Raw genomic sequence first — 17,921 nt, 5'->3', positions numbered from 1 at the left:
AAAAAAATTTGAAAATTTGATCATAGAAATGAAATTAATATAAATATTTGGTGAACATTTTAAGTATATATTACTATTTTTTTTTAGTTTCAATAAAATATCAAAAAATTTTTGAGGTTTAATAATTATTTTACAAGTGAATATTGAATGTTAACAATACATTTAAATTTCAAATACTCATAAAAAATATATTTATTTTCCAGGTAGAATTTTTTTTTTTATATGTATAGTTTAAAAAATGTATTAGGAACCCTCGTAATTAATCTTAGATATTAAATCAACATTTTATATGAATTTTCAACTACAAAATAATTTGCAATTCGCAATTTTTATGAATTTTATTATAATTTTTCTTTTGAAATATTATAAAAAATTGTTGTTACAATAGACTTTTAATATTTTTTGATTGAAAAATTAAATACGTATGAGGAACTTTATAATAATATTTCAAATTTCTCTATCAAAAAAATAATATTTAATCAATATTTATACTTAAATAGCGGGTTTACACTATTTCATAACTCATAATATAAATAGTTAAAAAAGGTAATAATTCGAAATCAAATTATTTGAATTTTTTTTTTTTTTATCATAACAAAACCATCGGAATTAGAATAAAGAAATATCTTCTCCTCTTTTAGATTGTTTCTAACTCAATAAGACTGTGGACAGCATCGCACTCCATCTGGGTGTAGGATTATAATTTAGTTTTTATCGAGTTTTGCGTTCATAAAACGATGCCGTTTAAAAATGTTCGTAAAAAACCTTCACACGAACACGGATAAAGCTCTTGCCGCTAACTTTCATAACAGGTCGATTTTCTCTAATAGCAAAGGGTAACGAAACCAAACGTGAACTTGCTAAACGCACTTGTAAGATGGAAACAATAAATGCAGGCGGCACCTTCTTGATGAATATTTGGTATTGGCAGTGCGATCTATACGCGGCTGGTCGCGAGTTGGCCAACAGTGACCATACGCCACCGTCAGAGCGCATTGGCGTCAGACGCATGTCGTGAGTAATAATATAGTAGAAGGGCGGGAATTTTGTGTCATTCAATAATTCTATAATAATATCGTAAGTATTACCATCAGTAGTGCTACTAGGGGGGTGCAAAAGGGTTTTTAACGCCCCCTAGTTCAAATTTAACACCCCTTGTTTTTTACGCCTTAATTTTATTGTTTTAGTGAAATACCTTGGCTCTGTGAGGCGTTAACAGTTTTAGCATCCCACGTTTTAGAGGTTTAGTTGAGCCTATGGAGATTTTATAGCTTTTTGACTCCCAATGTTGTACGCAGATACGTTTTTATTAGTTTTTATTTCGAAAAACTTCTTTCGACACTGGTAACAGTAATAAAAATTGTTGATCCAGATATATATCCAGGTATTTGAGATTTGGGAATATTAGAATATTAGAATTTATTATTATATTCTTATAATTTTTTTTTAGTTTTAACATTAAATCATTGTGGCGACCCCTTCTAACAAGTGCCCTGGACGTATACCTAGATTTTCCACCCTTGATTATAGATTACATGATTCAGGCGATTACACCTGATTATATACATGTGGTCTGAAAAGAAAAAAAGAAACAAAAATCAGATAAGAAGTGATATTAAAAACACGATATGATATATAGGTAAGTACTCAAGTTACATTTAAAAAAATTGGTGTTTGGGTACCATATTGCTGTACATTAGGTGTTAAGTGGATATATTAAATTTTAATTCAATGATATATATTATATACATAGAATTTTACACGAAAAACGATTTTGAACGAGGGCCATTTCAAATCATATCATACTATAGATAATATAGGTATGAATATCATTAAGTATATTTCATAATAAGATAATATGATATAGCAATAATTAAAGTAATCTATCTTACTATTAATATTACGGTAATTTTTGCTGAAAACATTGCATTTATTATTTTAATATTATACATATTTAGTTATTATAATTCATAACAGTATAGATTTATATAATATTATAATATTGTTATTATTTTTTGAGACAATACTACTTTACCATATAAGTATATAACTGTGTGAAATAGATCCAGATTGTTAATAAGTATAGGTAATAGCATAAAATTAATCTGTATATTTTGTAAATTATATGACATACGTATAATGTAATATGTATATGTATAAAAAAATCTACAACAGCAAACTTAAAAGAATAACTAAACTAAAAAAATATATGTCGCATGGGAACTCGTTATAAACATTAATATTTAGTATTTCTATATTTACTTAAATTTGAAGAAACAATCAATAGTTCAGTTCACTAGACCGTTTAAGATTTATTTCGTTGATAATTTTATCATAATCTAATCGCCAATATTAACGCGTAAAGGTACGACATACTAAAAAAAAATAAACTGAATTAGCAACAGCCAACAGGGTTTTTAAATAAAATTTAAAAATACTAGAGAATATTATTAAAATAATTAAATATATTTTTATAAAAATTATTTATTATAGTATTATTATTCCACAATAATATTATTAAATACATATCTCTATTAAGTGATAGATAGAAAACATAAATACTAATAGAGCAGAAACATTACATATTGGCATATAGAATACCTATGTAATACTTGAGTTATTTCTGGAAACTGTTTTAAAACTTGTCCTCCATCAATTTCTTAATATTTTGGTACTGTATTTTCAAATATCAATGTACTGTCATTATAATTGAGTTGATTTATTTCTATTACATTATTTCCTTGAAACATAGAACTCCCGGCAGACGACGGCAGATCATTCCCAATATCAAACCAAACTGTTATGGCCAATGAGGCATGTATTAAATGCAATATTAATACGTGTTAAGTTAAATCGATTTTGTTTTTTATTTTTATTTTGTTTAACTAAAAAACGAATAATCATAGATATTAAATATAATAGTATTTTAGGTAGGTACTAAATACCTGAGCGGCGGACAGCGGTAGGTCCGCCAAAACACCGGAACAAGCATGAAACCACCAGGGCGGCGGACTCCGGTTGGCCCGTCAAGTCACCGCTCAATATTAACAACGAATTAACCATGTACACATTATTGTAAGGGGGAAAGCCGGGGAGACTGTACCCGTCTGCTCCTATTGTAACACTGAATAGTGTTTATTATTTGATTTCAAATAAATGATGTCGGTGTCGCAATACTAAATACCTAACCTAACCTATATATAAAAAAAAAAAAAAAAAAAATGTTATTCCAGGTGATAAACCATAAATAAGTACCATCTGATCGTTCTATGACGGACATGTCGCTATTATAGCTGCTATTGGACTTCAATTAAGACCAACCAATGGTGCAACTAGGGGGGATGCAAAAGGATCTTTATTATATCTTAATTTATTACATATTTATAATTTATTGTTAAAGCTTTTTTCACATATGGTAAATTGCATGTATATTGTATAACTTATTACTACTAATTTAACACTATAGCTACTTTTGAACTCTCACTTTTACACAACCAATAGCATGGAAGTGACCAACTTCTGTTACCTTAATTGTATTATAAAATGTAAAATTGTAGTTGGAAATAAATTTATACAAATTACGTTTTTAATTTTTCAGTTCTCTAATGTATACCTTAAATAAAAACAAAAATAAAATAATAGACGATTTGGGTTCATCTGGTAAAAAACGGAGACCTTTAGGACTTAAATACAAATTAATAATAAGCTACCTAAAATAAAAATCTGTAAAAATGTTAAATTATTTTTAAATCCCCCTAAGTTTAATGGATAAATTATTATCGTATATCAATCAATAATAGTATTATATAACATTATACCACGTACATGAGAAAATCTATAGGTAGAACTTCAGGAAATGCTTCTAAAAACATTGAAGTAATTTCTCATCAATACATACAATATTAATAGGTACGTTAAGTTATTTATTTCATTATTAATGGTTTTCAATATTAATTAAAGTTTAAAATATATATTATTATAATTAATACATATTATGATGTAAAGAATTTATACAAATTTTAAATAACTTTGACAATTTTAATCTTCTTATAAGTATACACTATTGTCATTTTAAATTTAACTTGCAGAAAATTTAGAGTAATATGACGCCGCAGTTGGTGTTGCAGACGATTTCCAAACAAAATCAATGTCAGGAGTACAAGTAGGTGATTCAAATGAATTAACAGGTGTGATGTATAATGACGATGGTATGTTCGAGGAGTTATTTATTGGTTGTTCTATAGAACTTAAACTTTCTGAATTTAAGTCGTAAAGACATTGCATTGTTTGAATTCTAAATCTATACTTCTGATCTGGAGTCAACGATTTAACTGTTGGAAGTAATGAATTAAAAAAATTCTAAATCTTCATCTTTTTCCTTGGGTATTCTTTTTATTTTGTAGTTTTTTATAAAATGAATAAGTGCTTTCTCCACACTGGCCTTTTTACGCTTGTTTGTTGAACATTCACTGAAAGAAGAAGAATTTTTTTTCAACTTCGAGGCATCTTATTCCATCATCAGTATTACTTGACGAATTTTGATTAGTTTCAGTTCCATTGATGTTATATGACTTTTCCTCGAATATATTAGCATGAAAGTCTTCAAAATTTGAATTAGTGTTTCTTAATTCTTCGTTTTTTTTCTGGGAAGGACAATTGTTTTCCGTAAACGTATACCTTTGGTTTTGTGGCAGCTGAGTTAGATATTAAGCTTTCTCCTTGTTTTTCCAAATTGCTTGCGTGGCTGTCATGGATTGCATGCCATATAGTCATTACGTCTTGCACTGAAAAAAAAATACACTTTTAGGATAGAACACTTAGCAGACGTTATTATTAATAACGGAATTAAATAAGTAAAAATTATACATTATACTTATATTAAAAAATATATATAAGCTTAATCTATTTTTATCTTAATTTAATAAAAAAAAAATTTAATATTTAAAATATAATTTATTTAATTTACTTATAATGTTATATTTAAATGTATAAATATGGTTTACTTTTGTATTTATACTTTTGTAATATTTAGTTAATTATTATAAGCTAAATTATGAAAACATCATTTTAACGACTATTCCAACCATCACTTTTATTTAAAATAAATAAAATACAATTATTACCTATTTAATATGTGTAGTATTTCAATAATCTACATACGTATTGCAAACATATTTTATGTTTGAGCTTACAATTTTTTTTTTTAAATATTGACTTTTTTAGATCATGATACTAATATTATATTATAATACGATATTATTAATACCTATACTCATATTATTTAATAAAATTTGTTTTTTCCCTTCTACAAAATTTCAATACTTATTTTTTTAAATTTGACTTTAAAATAATTTTAAATTCATTATATAGACATAAACAAATTTTAAATAAATTGGGAGGGGGTCTCAATTCTCATAACGTCTATGTTCTAATAATAATTAGGAGCACTCGTTTTTCATTACTTATGGACACATTATAAGTAAATCCGGCCCTGTACATCCGTGACGTCATAATATAACCAGAAAAGACTTATTCTTTGATTTTGAATTACAAACATTTTTTTCAATCTAATACTGGACAAAAAATTACCACGGTGGTTTGATAAATATAACAAAATGATAACTTTAATCATTTCATTTGTTATTTTAACTTAATTCTTTTTAATTTGATTATCAAGTAATATTATTTTATCTTTGAATAATGATGATAATATTTACATATCATATTGTTTGAATACCAATAAAAACCATGTAAATCATATTTTTAATTTTTTTAACGTAATATATAAATAATATATATATATATTTTAACATAATATATTATTTTTTATAAAAATGGAAATCTTTTTCACGCATTTTTTCTGAAACTATTCATCTAATTATCTTGATTTTTTTTTTAATAAAAGAATACATCACGGAGCAGGTTAAAGTATATTTTTAGTTTTATAAGTTACTGAAAAATTGAGTTAATTATTTTTTAAATAAGTAATCAGCAAATACGCACATATTTTTTTTTTTCATTTGTGTAATCAACCATTTGATACTTATTGTTAGAAATTAGTATTTTACTAAATGGCTAATGTAGTATAACAATAGAAAACTTTTTTCGTTGTTTTTATTTTACACTATTAAAACTTTAATAGTTATTAGTTTTTGGTCCAGAATAAAAAGAAAATCAAATTCGGATCGTTCGACAAAAAAAAAAAAAAAAAAAAATAAGAATAATAATTTAAAAAAAATTCTGCTATTAAACGGTATAAAAAGAAACGCTGGGCGAGATAACTAAGTAAGTTGATGAGTTGGAAATATCTTAGCATCAAATCAGAAAACTAAATATATCATTTATCCACACGCGTTACGCTAAATGTTAACATTAAACAATCAAATTTAACACAGATGCATTTTGTACTGGCAACGAATTGCACTGGAATAACTAGTATGCAATATTTTTACAAATATTAAAATTAAAATAACATGCTATAAATATGAATTTTAATATAAACAACGCCATATCTAAGGGGGTCAAAATGGTCCAGACCACCCTTCCTCCCACAAAATTTCTTAAATAGCTTAAAATGTGTAAAATAACTATTTATTTTTAATACTAACACAAATAGCTAAAATTAAAATTTATTAAATTGATTATTGACGGTTTTGTATCATTACAATTTATATCATATGATAATTTTATTTTAGCGTCTAATCATAGATTTTTATTGATCGACAACGGCCACTATCGATACCGATCAACGTCTCGACGGTTGACGACGATTAATAACAACAATATTATATTTGTGTAAATTAAAAATATTATTTTAATAATTATATACTGTCGTCCACCAGACAATGACAAACATTGAAACACGTTGAATTATCTTATTAATTAAGTCATAAGGAGTAAACAAGATAACAAAAATGTACTATTAAATTATTTTTCTTAACTTCCAAAAATATGTTATAATATTTTATACATAATGTGTATTACTTTAATAATAATTTAACATTTTTTTGATTCACATACTTTATTTTCAATCAAATCTCAAAACCCAAGTTTAGTAAATACACAATATAAGTACATTATACGGGTTTTGGACCCCTTCAAAAAAAAATTTCTAAGTACGGCCTTGGATAGAAATAATCCTTTATTGCTATTATAGTTATTTTATAAGCAACAAAAAATATCAGTGGTATTTAATCATTCATAGTATTTTTAAAAAATATGAAAATTTAAATTTTACTTACAAATTATTTTTTGTTGTTCTTCATTTTTACCTTCAATTGAATTAATCAAAGATAACATCTCTTTAATCCATGCCCAATTTTTTTTTATTTGATCTTTGTAGTTTTCATCAATTGTATTTCCCGAAAGTCTGTCGATATTTATCTTCGTAGAGCCTAAACCAACGAATACGTTTTATATTTAAGAAAAATACCTAATACATTTTTTTTTTTAATATTTAAATTATTAATATATATATATACCATATTCTGAAATTCCTGCTTGATTATTCGGTACAAACACCAGCGGTGAAATTGTAATATTATCGTCTTTTACCGATAGTCTAACATCAACGCGAGTTGCATCATGTGCCTTGTTACATACAACGTAATTTACAGCGTCGTCCCATTCCCACATCACACTGGTCGGAATATCATCTTGAGATTCATTTACGTTTCCATCCTTAATCACTAAACCAGCTAATTAAAAACTTGTTACTAAAATAAACATTATATTTAAATTAATATAAAGAATACATACAACAAGCTTCTTTTCCAGAATGAAATATTCTAATGTGTCTGCTTAGATTATCGTTTCGAGTGAACAGTTTGTCACAAAAATTACACTTGAAACCCGAACTATCATGCATTTTTATATGTCTTCTTAAATTATCATGTCGAGTAAATGACGTGACACATGCTTCACAGTGAAACATTTTGATATTATGTTAAATAAAAATATACAACACACACGGTATAAAATAAGAAGATAAAAATAAAATATTAAATACTATTGGGTAGTGCTCACACTTGAACGATAGTCAAAGCATTACTAACTTATTAACAAGAGAACGGTTATCGACATATTACTTTCCATTTAGCCTTATTGATAGCTATCGTATCGATAGACTAGCTTGTCCTTGCTGTGTATCCGGGGTCCCTTGCCGAGTAACACAATAAAAAGGATCTTTTAGAAAATAAAATTATATGGAATTCGTAGGCATGCCGTTTAGGGGATGTTTAATCCGAGTGGCCACATGCGTAGGCAATTACAAAAGATGGTCACGCGTAACACATGTAAGCAATTCGTATATCTAAACATATCGCTTCAGAAAACTGTACGTGACTATACAGTGTGCTGCTCAATATTGAGGTCAATGTGAACGTTTTTAAGACGAATAATATTTATTCTTTTATAATAATTAATTTAATACCTAGCAATTTTTTAGTTTTTTTTTTTTTTATAAAAACTAAGGAATGTTTAAAGAAATATAAATAACCATTATTAAATATGATAAATGAAAACATACTATTAACAAGTAACAACACCATGTATTATGCACTATAATATTATGAAAAATCATAAGATAATGCAAATGACATTCGGTGGCAGATACATATATTGCAGAGGTATGAGTGGAAGTGGTATGGTGACGTCATATGCGGGGTGGGTGGTGTACGGTCGGCGGCAGCGGTGACCTTTGGTATATAGAGTGGAAAGAATGTAGGATCAACATTCATACCTGTGTATAACAATATTGTTATTATTATATTTGTACATATAAGGATTCTTCTTTAACAAAGACTCCCTTAATTTTTTATATTTTATAACGTTAAATATATAAAATATTATTATTTCATCGCATTAATATTTCCATCTCATCGTGATTAATATTATTTATCATAAAATATTTTTCTTCATTTATTCCATTATCTATATACCATATAATGATATATTGTATCTGTTTTATAACAATTGTCTTAGCATTACGCAATCATTAACAGATAGTGACAAGGTGATGCGCCATACTTAAATTACGTTTACACTTCGAATCCGCAGCAGTACAGATAACTTTTAATCACATCGAGCAACTATGTTTTATAAAATAATTATTGCTGTTGTTACTGCTATTTTCGCCTTCCAACATATGTGTTGATTATTAGTACAGGATTTGTGTATAGAGATTCGGGGGTGGGTCCATTGTTGCACGATCCGTCTGGCGACCGATATATTATAATTTGGCTGAAGCATGCGACTTACGCAGGTGGTCCATTACCAATCATACCATACAACTACGACACATTGTATGTTGGCACATACGATATACTGATTCTGTATCAAACGATTTTTGATATTTTGTTTTGAATTATTGTATAACTTGTATCATAGGATATAACTTCTATCGGTAGGATTAAACTGGATATAAATTGTGTCGCTTGGTAATTTCGATAGCAACAGTTGGTAGTAATTTTTTGACGAGTCCTTATTACGGTCGTCACCACTTGTAGAGGCATTACTGCGTTAGCCGTTAGCGTCCTTTTGCAGCTGATGTCGACGGTCGATTCTTGTTACTTTTACTTATTACTGTCTTGTTGATTTTCGACATTCTACTCTCACGTTTGAAGGTAAACATATTTAAATCAAATTTCTAACGAAACAATAGGTAAGTACCTGCTAATTTGTTTTACATCCGATAATTTAACATAGGTAATTTACAGTGTTTGTACTCATATATCACAATAGAAGATACAAAAATAACTAAAACATGATATTATTTTTATTGCAGTTTAATTAAATTATTTTTCTGATCACTATGGATGGCTCTGTACCTAAAATTGACTCACTTTACAATATAGCATTAAATCAGACATGCCAATCCATAACCAAAGATTCTCTGGTAACAACGTTGAATTCTTTACACCCAAGGATCGGTTTACAAATCATATGGAAGGTTGGATATTTTTTTTTACAAACATTTTATTTTGTCAATGTTTAATTAATTTTTTTTACATACAGATCTTGCATGTAAATAATGATGACAAAGATTATGAGTACAATTATTCAATTCTAAATGAGGAACTGTATTCAGATGAATTGGATTCAATTTACCGAGGATATTGTCTTGCTCATTTGACGCATAACAATAAAACTATCGGTCGTAACTACTTCGGTAGTGAAATTTTTATGGAGAATGTTCTTTCACAATTTGCCACAATTCAACAAGTATTGTTAATAGATTTTTCTTTATAGTATATTATTGTAGTGTAGCATTAATTAGTTAAATATAAGCTAAGTCATTATGATACTCTTTAGGTATTTAATACATATACAAATCGTAAAAACTTAAAAATGAAATGTTTGCTAATATTTCAGCGATTAAAAAATATTCAATCATGTTATATTCACAACCCACACAACACATTAAAACCACAAGCTTCCTGATATTGATATATCTAATTATTGAATATGGTTAGGAAAGTAATACTGGGCAACAAAAATTTTAATTTTATCAATTGTTTTAACATTTTGAATATAATCAATTCAAAGCTGGCTAACTTTTGTTAAAAAAAAAATTTTAAGTTAAATATACATATTTTAGTAGTGCGTATACCCATAAATATATTTACCAATACACCACTGAATGTGATTATTAGTTTTGTTTGTTATGAACATAAAAATAGGAAGGTAACATTAAAATAAATTAAATATATATTTCAATGTACATTGTCAGATGTTCATTAAAATGTTCATGTTCAAACATAAAACTTATAATAGACAATATAAAACATAATTTGTGATTATCCCAATACTATTTTATTTTATTACGATAGTTAAAAGTTTACTCTTAAAATATGTTATTAAATTAAATAAAATGATTATGGTATACTGTTTTGATTCATACATAATACATAAATATGTTTGTATATTATGTATTGTGGTTTAAATCTAATATTGTGAATCAACTGGGAGGTATAAAATAGAAAGCATTGATGTAACTTAGATTTGTTTTTATGGAGAGGATCTTAAAGTGATCATCATTTATTTTTAAACTTTTTGTATAAATTAAATAATGTATTATTCATTACTTACTCTAACAAAAATTTAGTAAAAGTCTAGGAGTCTAGACTTCATAGATTCATTTTCTGGGTACGATTTTGATATGAAGTGTCGAGTAAAGATTTTATACCTTATTATAAATTTATATATTTACTTAATAAAATTTAATTTCCATATACCTAAATTTATTATAAACATAATATTATGTATTAAGTGCATGCAATGGATTATTAATAGTTCAAATAAAACAAAGTTATTCCAAGATAGTCATTAACCAATGTATTTTATTTCTTGAAAAATTTAAATTGAGTTATTATAATATTATGATTATTTAAAAATAATCAAATGATATCTATGTTTTGTTTAAAATAATATAATTATTAATTACAATTAGTTTTAAACCGCTCTTTTTGAGAGATTTTTGTTCAGTTATTATAAACAAGCAAATTGACAAATTATAGTTTAATCTTTATCATCAGAACTTTAAATTAAATTTAAGACTGATTGAAAATTATATTCAAAATAAAAATTTTACTTCAATACCTTAATTATTATATATTCAAAAATAATTAACATAAAATCATACAGTCATAATTTTTAGTTTTCATTTTTGGAATTATTTCTTATAACTAATTAAATATGTTTTGTAATATATATGATTATCAATATACATATTATTGCTTTAAATGTTTATTAATGAAAACAAATTTCTAATGTACTAAGTATAAAAAATATGGAATTTGTAAGAAATTCTGCTTTAATACACTGCATTAATTTAATTTTGATTCTATTTTGGCTTAAATTATGTAACTAATTTATTATTGGCAACAGTAGTCAGTTGACTGCCAGGTAGATCTTGTTATAAATTATTAGTCAATCCTGATCTTTGTCTTAATATGGCAATACGTTGAACTTTTATTTATCGAAACAAAGTTTTTATTGATTTTAAAAATAAACAATATTGGCTTCTGAACCTTAGAAACAGTGACATACCAAAGTAGACTTTTTTTGAAGCAATTTCCTCAAGACCAAAATGGGAAGGTAGATAGGTTGGTACCAGACAATAGATTTAGTGCAAAAAAAAAAGATTTTAATTATAATCTTTACACATAAAGTAAAAAAAAAAAAGTTAAAATGCTGTGAATGTATGAGTGGTCATATTGTAGTTTGCCTCATGTCTGAAAATTATTCAGCACACTACTGCATTAAAAGTATCTAAAATTGAGCTCTGGTCATAATTTTTGTACTTACAATAATTAGTATAAAAACTTATAATTTATGAATATAAATACATATGGTCTTATAAGATTAATGAACCATAAGTCAACCAATTTAATGGATCTGTTTTTTTTACTTATTACTTTTTTATGAAAATGATAAACGCCATACCTTCATTAAATTATTATATGAACATTTGTTTAATTTACAAACACAGTAGGTACATGGTATTTAAATTAATAATATTAGATAATTTTAATAATAATTGAGTATTTTCTTCTATATTTATAGTAAGAAAGTTTATAGAAAGTTTAAAATTTACGTTTGGCCACCTTCCTCTCCCAATACTAACTAGATCCACATTGCTATTATCGTAGATGTTGAAATTGTAGATTAAATAATTTTTACTGGTAGTGTCAACTGTCAACAAAAACAAAAAAAAATATTGTAAAATCATTATTTTATCATCTCTCTACTTAGAAAAAAATGTCATATTACTGCAATTTTTGTTCTAATTAATAATTTTTTTTTTTTTTTTGATAAAACATAACACAAATTGAAATAACTGTTTAATTTTATTGGTTGAATTTAAAAAGTTATACAATTAATATTTAATATAAATTATTGTTTTTATTGTTGTCTTATATTTTTCTTATACATGAAGTGAGGTCTCAAAAATAAATTTTAAGATTGAAATGTATTAAGTATTCATTGAAAGTTTTTATTTTATGTTTTTAGACTAAATTTGTTGATCATTTCAATTTTTCTGATCACTTTGACTTGGAATTATTATTTAAATTATTGGATGTCACTAGTTCTCGAGGACAACTGTTTACAATATTTCAGGTAATTTTAGATCTAAAAACTTTAACCATAAAAATGAATCTTGAAATATGTGTTTTTTAGATTTGTGTACAAATTAAAGGAATACAATTTCCAATGAATTTATCAAATGAGTGGATACAATTTCCAATAAATGATAAAAGTCAGCAAATAATTTCTCGTCATATTGATCAAGGAATAAAATTTGGTTTGTACAAAAAGGTTTTTTATTGTTTAAAGTTTATTCTAATTGTTTTTAATATATAGGAGTTTTTCTCAGTGATTCTGGCTGGCTTTATGAATGCGCTAATGTCTTATTACATACATTTACAATAATTACCACATTATGGCAGTGTGTTGATCGAAATTTAGAGCTACTCAAAACTATTCAATGCCTGTCCAAGTTAATAAAAATTTTAAATTCCAAATTTTTTATACTAAAATAATTATTTGTTAAATAAAACAATATTTTCCATAGGTGGTTATTAGCGTTATCCAAGCTCCATGAATTTGATGAAGCTATAAAAGTTTTAAAACATACACTTCACATTATTAACTTGATAGAAATGATAGAAAAAAGATCATTTAGTATAGCAAATGCATGTGTGGCTGTTTCACAGTACTACTATTTAATATTGGAATATGATACGGTTTGTTACTTTTTTGGGAATTTTACAATTTTTTTTATTTTTATAAAATATGATTATTTAGGCTTGGTTATGGGCAGTAAAATCAGTTCATGAACTTAGAGATACGAATAATAATGTCTTGAAACTATCTGTAATAAGTCATGCTATTAAAATTTCTTCTGTTTTAAACAAATTTGGTACAGCAAAAAAATTAATAAATCAATTGCGCACATACAACACAGAAATTTGTAATCACATTCACGTTGATATGTTATTGAATGAAGCAGTTTACTCAATGAAAACAGAACAAGAAAAAGAATGTAGAAAAAATTACTTTGTAAGAATAGTTTATGGTAAACTTTGATTAAGCAGAATTATTAAGTTGGCTTTATTATATTTCAGATTGCGTTAGATACTACACGAAATTTATTTGGTTATCATAATTTGCATACTGCATTTATTTTGACTGAGTATGCATATTCTCGGTATAAATCGTTTAATTCAATAGAAGACTATGAAGAATCCATGTAAGATATACTAAATTATATGAATGTTATTTAATAGTGTAATGATAAATTTAATCTTAATTAAAAAATTATGGTTACCCTAGGCAAATCATATTCCAAATCAGATCTATTTTGAAAACATTGGGTATATCAAGTAACCATTTGTTGTTTATGTATACATTACAGTTGCAATCATTAATCACAAAAAAAACATTGTCATTCATGATTAACTTAGTACCAAATTATCATTTTACGTTTACATTAGGTCAGTATAGTTATTATTTTATTATTTATTTGTTGACCATTTATTAATTTATGTAATATCTTCAAATGCATAGTTGTACAATAAGAAATTGAAAAATAAAACATTAAATCTATAAAATATATTAGGTATGTATTAATCTGTCCTGCAAGAAAATGCATCTAAGGGACAACCAAAACAAGCTGTAGTCTGTACATCACCCATAACTAATCATGTGATATGATGTATTATGGGCGTAACTTAATAACACTGAATGTACAACAAAGTTATGTCCTCTTGCCAAACAGAGTATTGATCAGTGGTCTGGTCCTATTTTATACAATCTGCTCCAAAATGACAAATTATTTTTAAATCATTAGTTTTCATATTATTTAAGTTAAATTTGTAGAAAATATTTTGACATTTCATTTAATTATCGTCAAGAATTCAAATAATATTCAAAATATTTGCAATTATTGGTTAATTAATTTAATATTAATGTCCACAATGTTGTTATTATGCTTCAAATGGAAATTACATATTTAGTTAAGATTTCCTTAGTACTTATTCAAACAAATGTCTTCACTTTTTTTTTTTTATAAACTATCCTTATTATCTTAAATAAAGAACTATATTAATATATATTAATCATACCTGGTAAAAAATGTCTAGGTAGACTCAACTCCTTTTGAAAGCAAAATATTTTTAAAAAAACTCACTGTTTGCAATTAAGACTGGAATTATTAATATATTATGTTACTGCTTATACATATTATTATTTATTGGTAGATTCGTTTCATTTTTATTATTTTTAAAAATATGCATATTACAAATACAGGTTTCAATAAGGAAGTACTAAAGAAGAAAATTTTAAAAAAATTTCATGTTCTCCATTTAAGAGTATTAAGTCTTACTATAGATGTAGTTGGACTTAAATCCATGCTTACAGCAAAATCATACAGTATTCTTGGTGATATTTATAAAACTCAGAAAAAATATAAGGTAATGTTTATATTTATTTTATCTTATAATTACTGATTTTTAAATTATGTATAAAAGATAATTCTGCATTTATTATACCTATGACAACAATTATTCATATCTATGTTCACAGAAATCTGAAAAAATGTATTTAAAAGCTATTGAAATCAAAAAATCAATTTTGGATGAAAACAACGCTGAAATTGCTCTATCTTATCGTGACTTAGGTCGTTTGAACTTGAAAAGATCAAACAAATTAAAGTATGCCGAACAATTTTTATTGGAATCATCAAAAATTTGTAAGTTATAATATGGTTACCAAAATATAGTCATATAAAATTATCAAATTATACTAAGAGAAAACATTATTTTAATATAGTTTTAACTAATTATGGTCACCAATACAAAGAATTTTTAAAAAATATGGAGCAATTGGTACCTTTTTATATAATTCGACACGAAATACAAAATCATGTTGAATGTTATGATCATCTAAGAAAATTTATGGCTTCACGTAAAATTTGGTTACATAAGGTGCTTACTGAAGTTGATGAAGATCTTTTAGAACATGGTTTAAGTGTTGAAAATTTTAAATCAATAGTGATTGATAGCAGTTGTGACAATAATTTAATTGAAATCTAAAAGTTATTTATTTAAATGATGTTATACCTGTCTGTTTTTTCTTCGCTTATTAATGCATACTGTACAAAAAAAACAACTGTTTCAATTTTGTGTGTTTAGCTTAAATATTAGAGTGAAATGACAAAGTTTATGTGATACTATTTTAAAATAATTATAACTTGCTTTAAAATGATATTATTAATATAATCCTATGAGATATCCTTGATAGTATTCTTACCTTTAAATTTGATAACTAGATTGTCATATTAAAGCTAACAACATAAAATATAGGTAGACAACTCATACGGGTAAAGCACCCTTTAAATAAATAAAAATTCAAGTTTATGTTAACTTGTTTATTCAATCAAATGATTGTAGTAGTTTTCTTTCATAACTATTTTTTGATAACCAAATCAGTATACTTTTGTCATTACTTAAAGGAAAGGATATAATTAACCTGGTGTTCTTGTGAATATTATTCAATATAAACTTATGATATGTTTATTTTTTGGTTATTCTACATATATACATATATATTGATTCTTTAAAATTATAAATATTCAATGGTATAATAAATTTAATTTGGTTTATTTTCTCAAATCAAATTTCAATGGTTCATATATTTTTATTAAATAACATTTATGTCATCAACTATCTTTCAGAATATAAAAGAAATAATTTTATTTTTAAAATACTTAATATAGTTTTCCTACCAATTTGAATAAGATCTATGAACAAACTTAAGAGACTTTACAACTTTTACAAAAAAAAAAAAAATATATACATTTTTTTTTTAACAATTGTGTTTATAAATTAACTCATAGCTTATAAATATTCTAGATTGACTACGAATTACTGGATTTTTTTTTTTCTAAGATCTTAGAGTTACTTTTGAAAATTGATTCATTCTGACTTTTATGATTATGTAATTATATTAAATATACTGAGTGAACACTATCCTCTTGTTCTTCCAGTTTCAGGAAACATTTGAGAATTTAAGCATCCTCTATCTCTCTGCAGGTTGGAATAAAAACCTAACTAGTGAGTTCCATTAGTCTAATAGCATGAATCAAAATCAATTATGATAATATATTTTAATTCTTAATAAAGTCTTTTTTGTATTCTATATCACTTTTTTCTGTTCCTTTTTATTAATTTATAAGCTACTATTTAGAATAGTAAAAATAAAAATAATGAAGTAATATTAATTATGATTTAAAATTTAATTTAAAAAATTTGAAAAATAATAACTGATAATTTAAATTTTTTATTCTGTTTTAAACATGTGTAATAAATTATTTTATAATTTCACTAATGAAAGTCACTCAAGTCAAGGAGCACATTTAATTTAAATTGTTTATGTAGATAATTTTCCTATGAATTATTGATATATCGTGCGACAAGTATGGCCAAATAACTATTTATAATTCATCATATTGAAGTTGTTTGATCTGATTGTCTAATAAATTTCCTTTAAATAAAATCCAAACATAGATTCCTTTAGAAGAATTCTAAAATCCGTTCTAGTATTTATCTTTATAAAGTGTTCTCATATTTATTTTCTAAATATGCTAATCTCTACTAAACAAATGTTTTTAATTCAACTATACTACTTTTCTCTAATAGATAATAGATATTTAAGTCTTTCTTTTCTTCTTGTAACAAATGTACCAATGCCTTACTATAGATTTTTCCCGGAATATATTCTCTCTCCCCTTAACTCAATGGTAAATACATATTCCAACAGTTTAGATGGTTTAACAGTTTGCTTTTTATAACATTGTAGACATTGTATTACCTTTTTTTTTTACTAAGTACATTTAATATAAAATTTTAACTAATCGATGT

At 25.4% G+C, this 17,921-nt stretch overlaps 2 protein-coding genes across 2 annotated transcripts; one reads left to right on the top strand and one right to left on the bottom strand.

Moving 5' to 3' along the window:
- Positions 1 to 4,387: 4,387 nt before the first annotated feature.
- LOC112592164 (transcription factor hamlet-like) lies at positions 4,388 to 7,933 on the bottom strand. Its single transcript, XM_025336164.1, has 4 exons — positions 7,759 to 7,933; positions 7,482 to 7,697; positions 7,242 to 7,394; positions 4,388 to 4,784 (listed from the first exon to the last, which is right to left on the bottom strand). Exons 1-4 carry the CDS (start codon positions 7,931 to 7,933, stop codon positions 4,615 to 4,617), a joined length of 714 nt encoding a protein of 237 aa, XP_025191949.1. The 3' UTR covers positions 4,388 to 4,614.
- Positions 7,934 to 9,811: 1,878 nt separating this feature from the next.
- On the top strand, positions 9,812 to 16,094 carry LOC112592163. Its single transcript, XM_025336163.1, has 12 exons — positions 9,812 to 9,949; positions 10,015 to 10,221; positions 13,012 to 13,119; positions 13,180 to 13,303; positions 13,363 to 13,498; positions 13,574 to 13,745; positions 13,807 to 14,061; positions 14,127 to 14,251; positions 14,335 to 14,495; positions 15,310 to 15,473; positions 15,586 to 15,713; positions 15,950 to 16,094. Exons 1-12 carry the CDS (start codon positions 9,812 to 9,814, stop codon positions 16,092 to 16,094), a joined length of 1,863 nt encoding a protein of 620 aa, XP_025191948.1.
- Positions 16,095 to 17,921: the final 1,827 nt, after the last annotated feature.

Source organism: Melanaphis sacchari, unplaced genomic scaffold, assembly GCF_002803265.2.
Source record: "Melanaphis sacchari strain LSU unplaced genomic scaffold, SCAv2.0 Contig159_pilon_pilon, whole genome shotgun sequence".
Taxonomy (NCBI): Eukaryota; Metazoa; Arthropoda; class Insecta; order Hemiptera; family Aphididae; genus Melanaphis; species Melanaphis sacchari.
Note: the sequence above shows the minus strand (reverse complement) of the source record. Positions and strands in the feature narration are given on the sequence as shown.

What these genes read in the sequence shown, in the direction of transcription:
- LOC112592164 (XM_025336164.1), bottom strand. Translation starts at nt 7,933, where the DNA reads ATGTTTCACTGTGAAGCATGTGTCACGTCATTTACTCGACATGATAAT. An exon ending in TTCTGGAAAAGAAGCTTGTT is followed by an intron (nt 7,698 to 7,758) that starts GTATGTATTCTT and finishes GTTTTTAATTAG; the next exon opens with CTGGTTTAGTGATTAAGGAT. An exon ending in AGAACAACAAAAAATAATTT is followed by an intron (nt 4,785 to 7,241) that starts GTAAGTAAAATT and finishes TTTTTTTTTCAG; the next exon opens with TGCAAGACGTAATGACTATA.
- LOC112592163 (XM_025336163.1), top strand. Translation starts at nt 9,812, where the DNA reads ATGGATGGCTCTGTACCTAAAATTGACTCACTTTACAATATAGCATTA. An exon ending in AATTTGCCACAATTCAACAA is followed by an intron (nt 10,222 to 13,011) that starts GTATTGTTAATA and finishes TTATGTTTTTAG; the next exon opens with ACTAAATTTGTTGATCATTT. An exon ending in AATGTAGAAAAAATTACTTT is followed by an intron (nt 14,062 to 14,126) that starts GTAAGAATAGTT and finishes ATTATATTTCAG; the next exon opens with ATTGCGTTAGATACTACACG.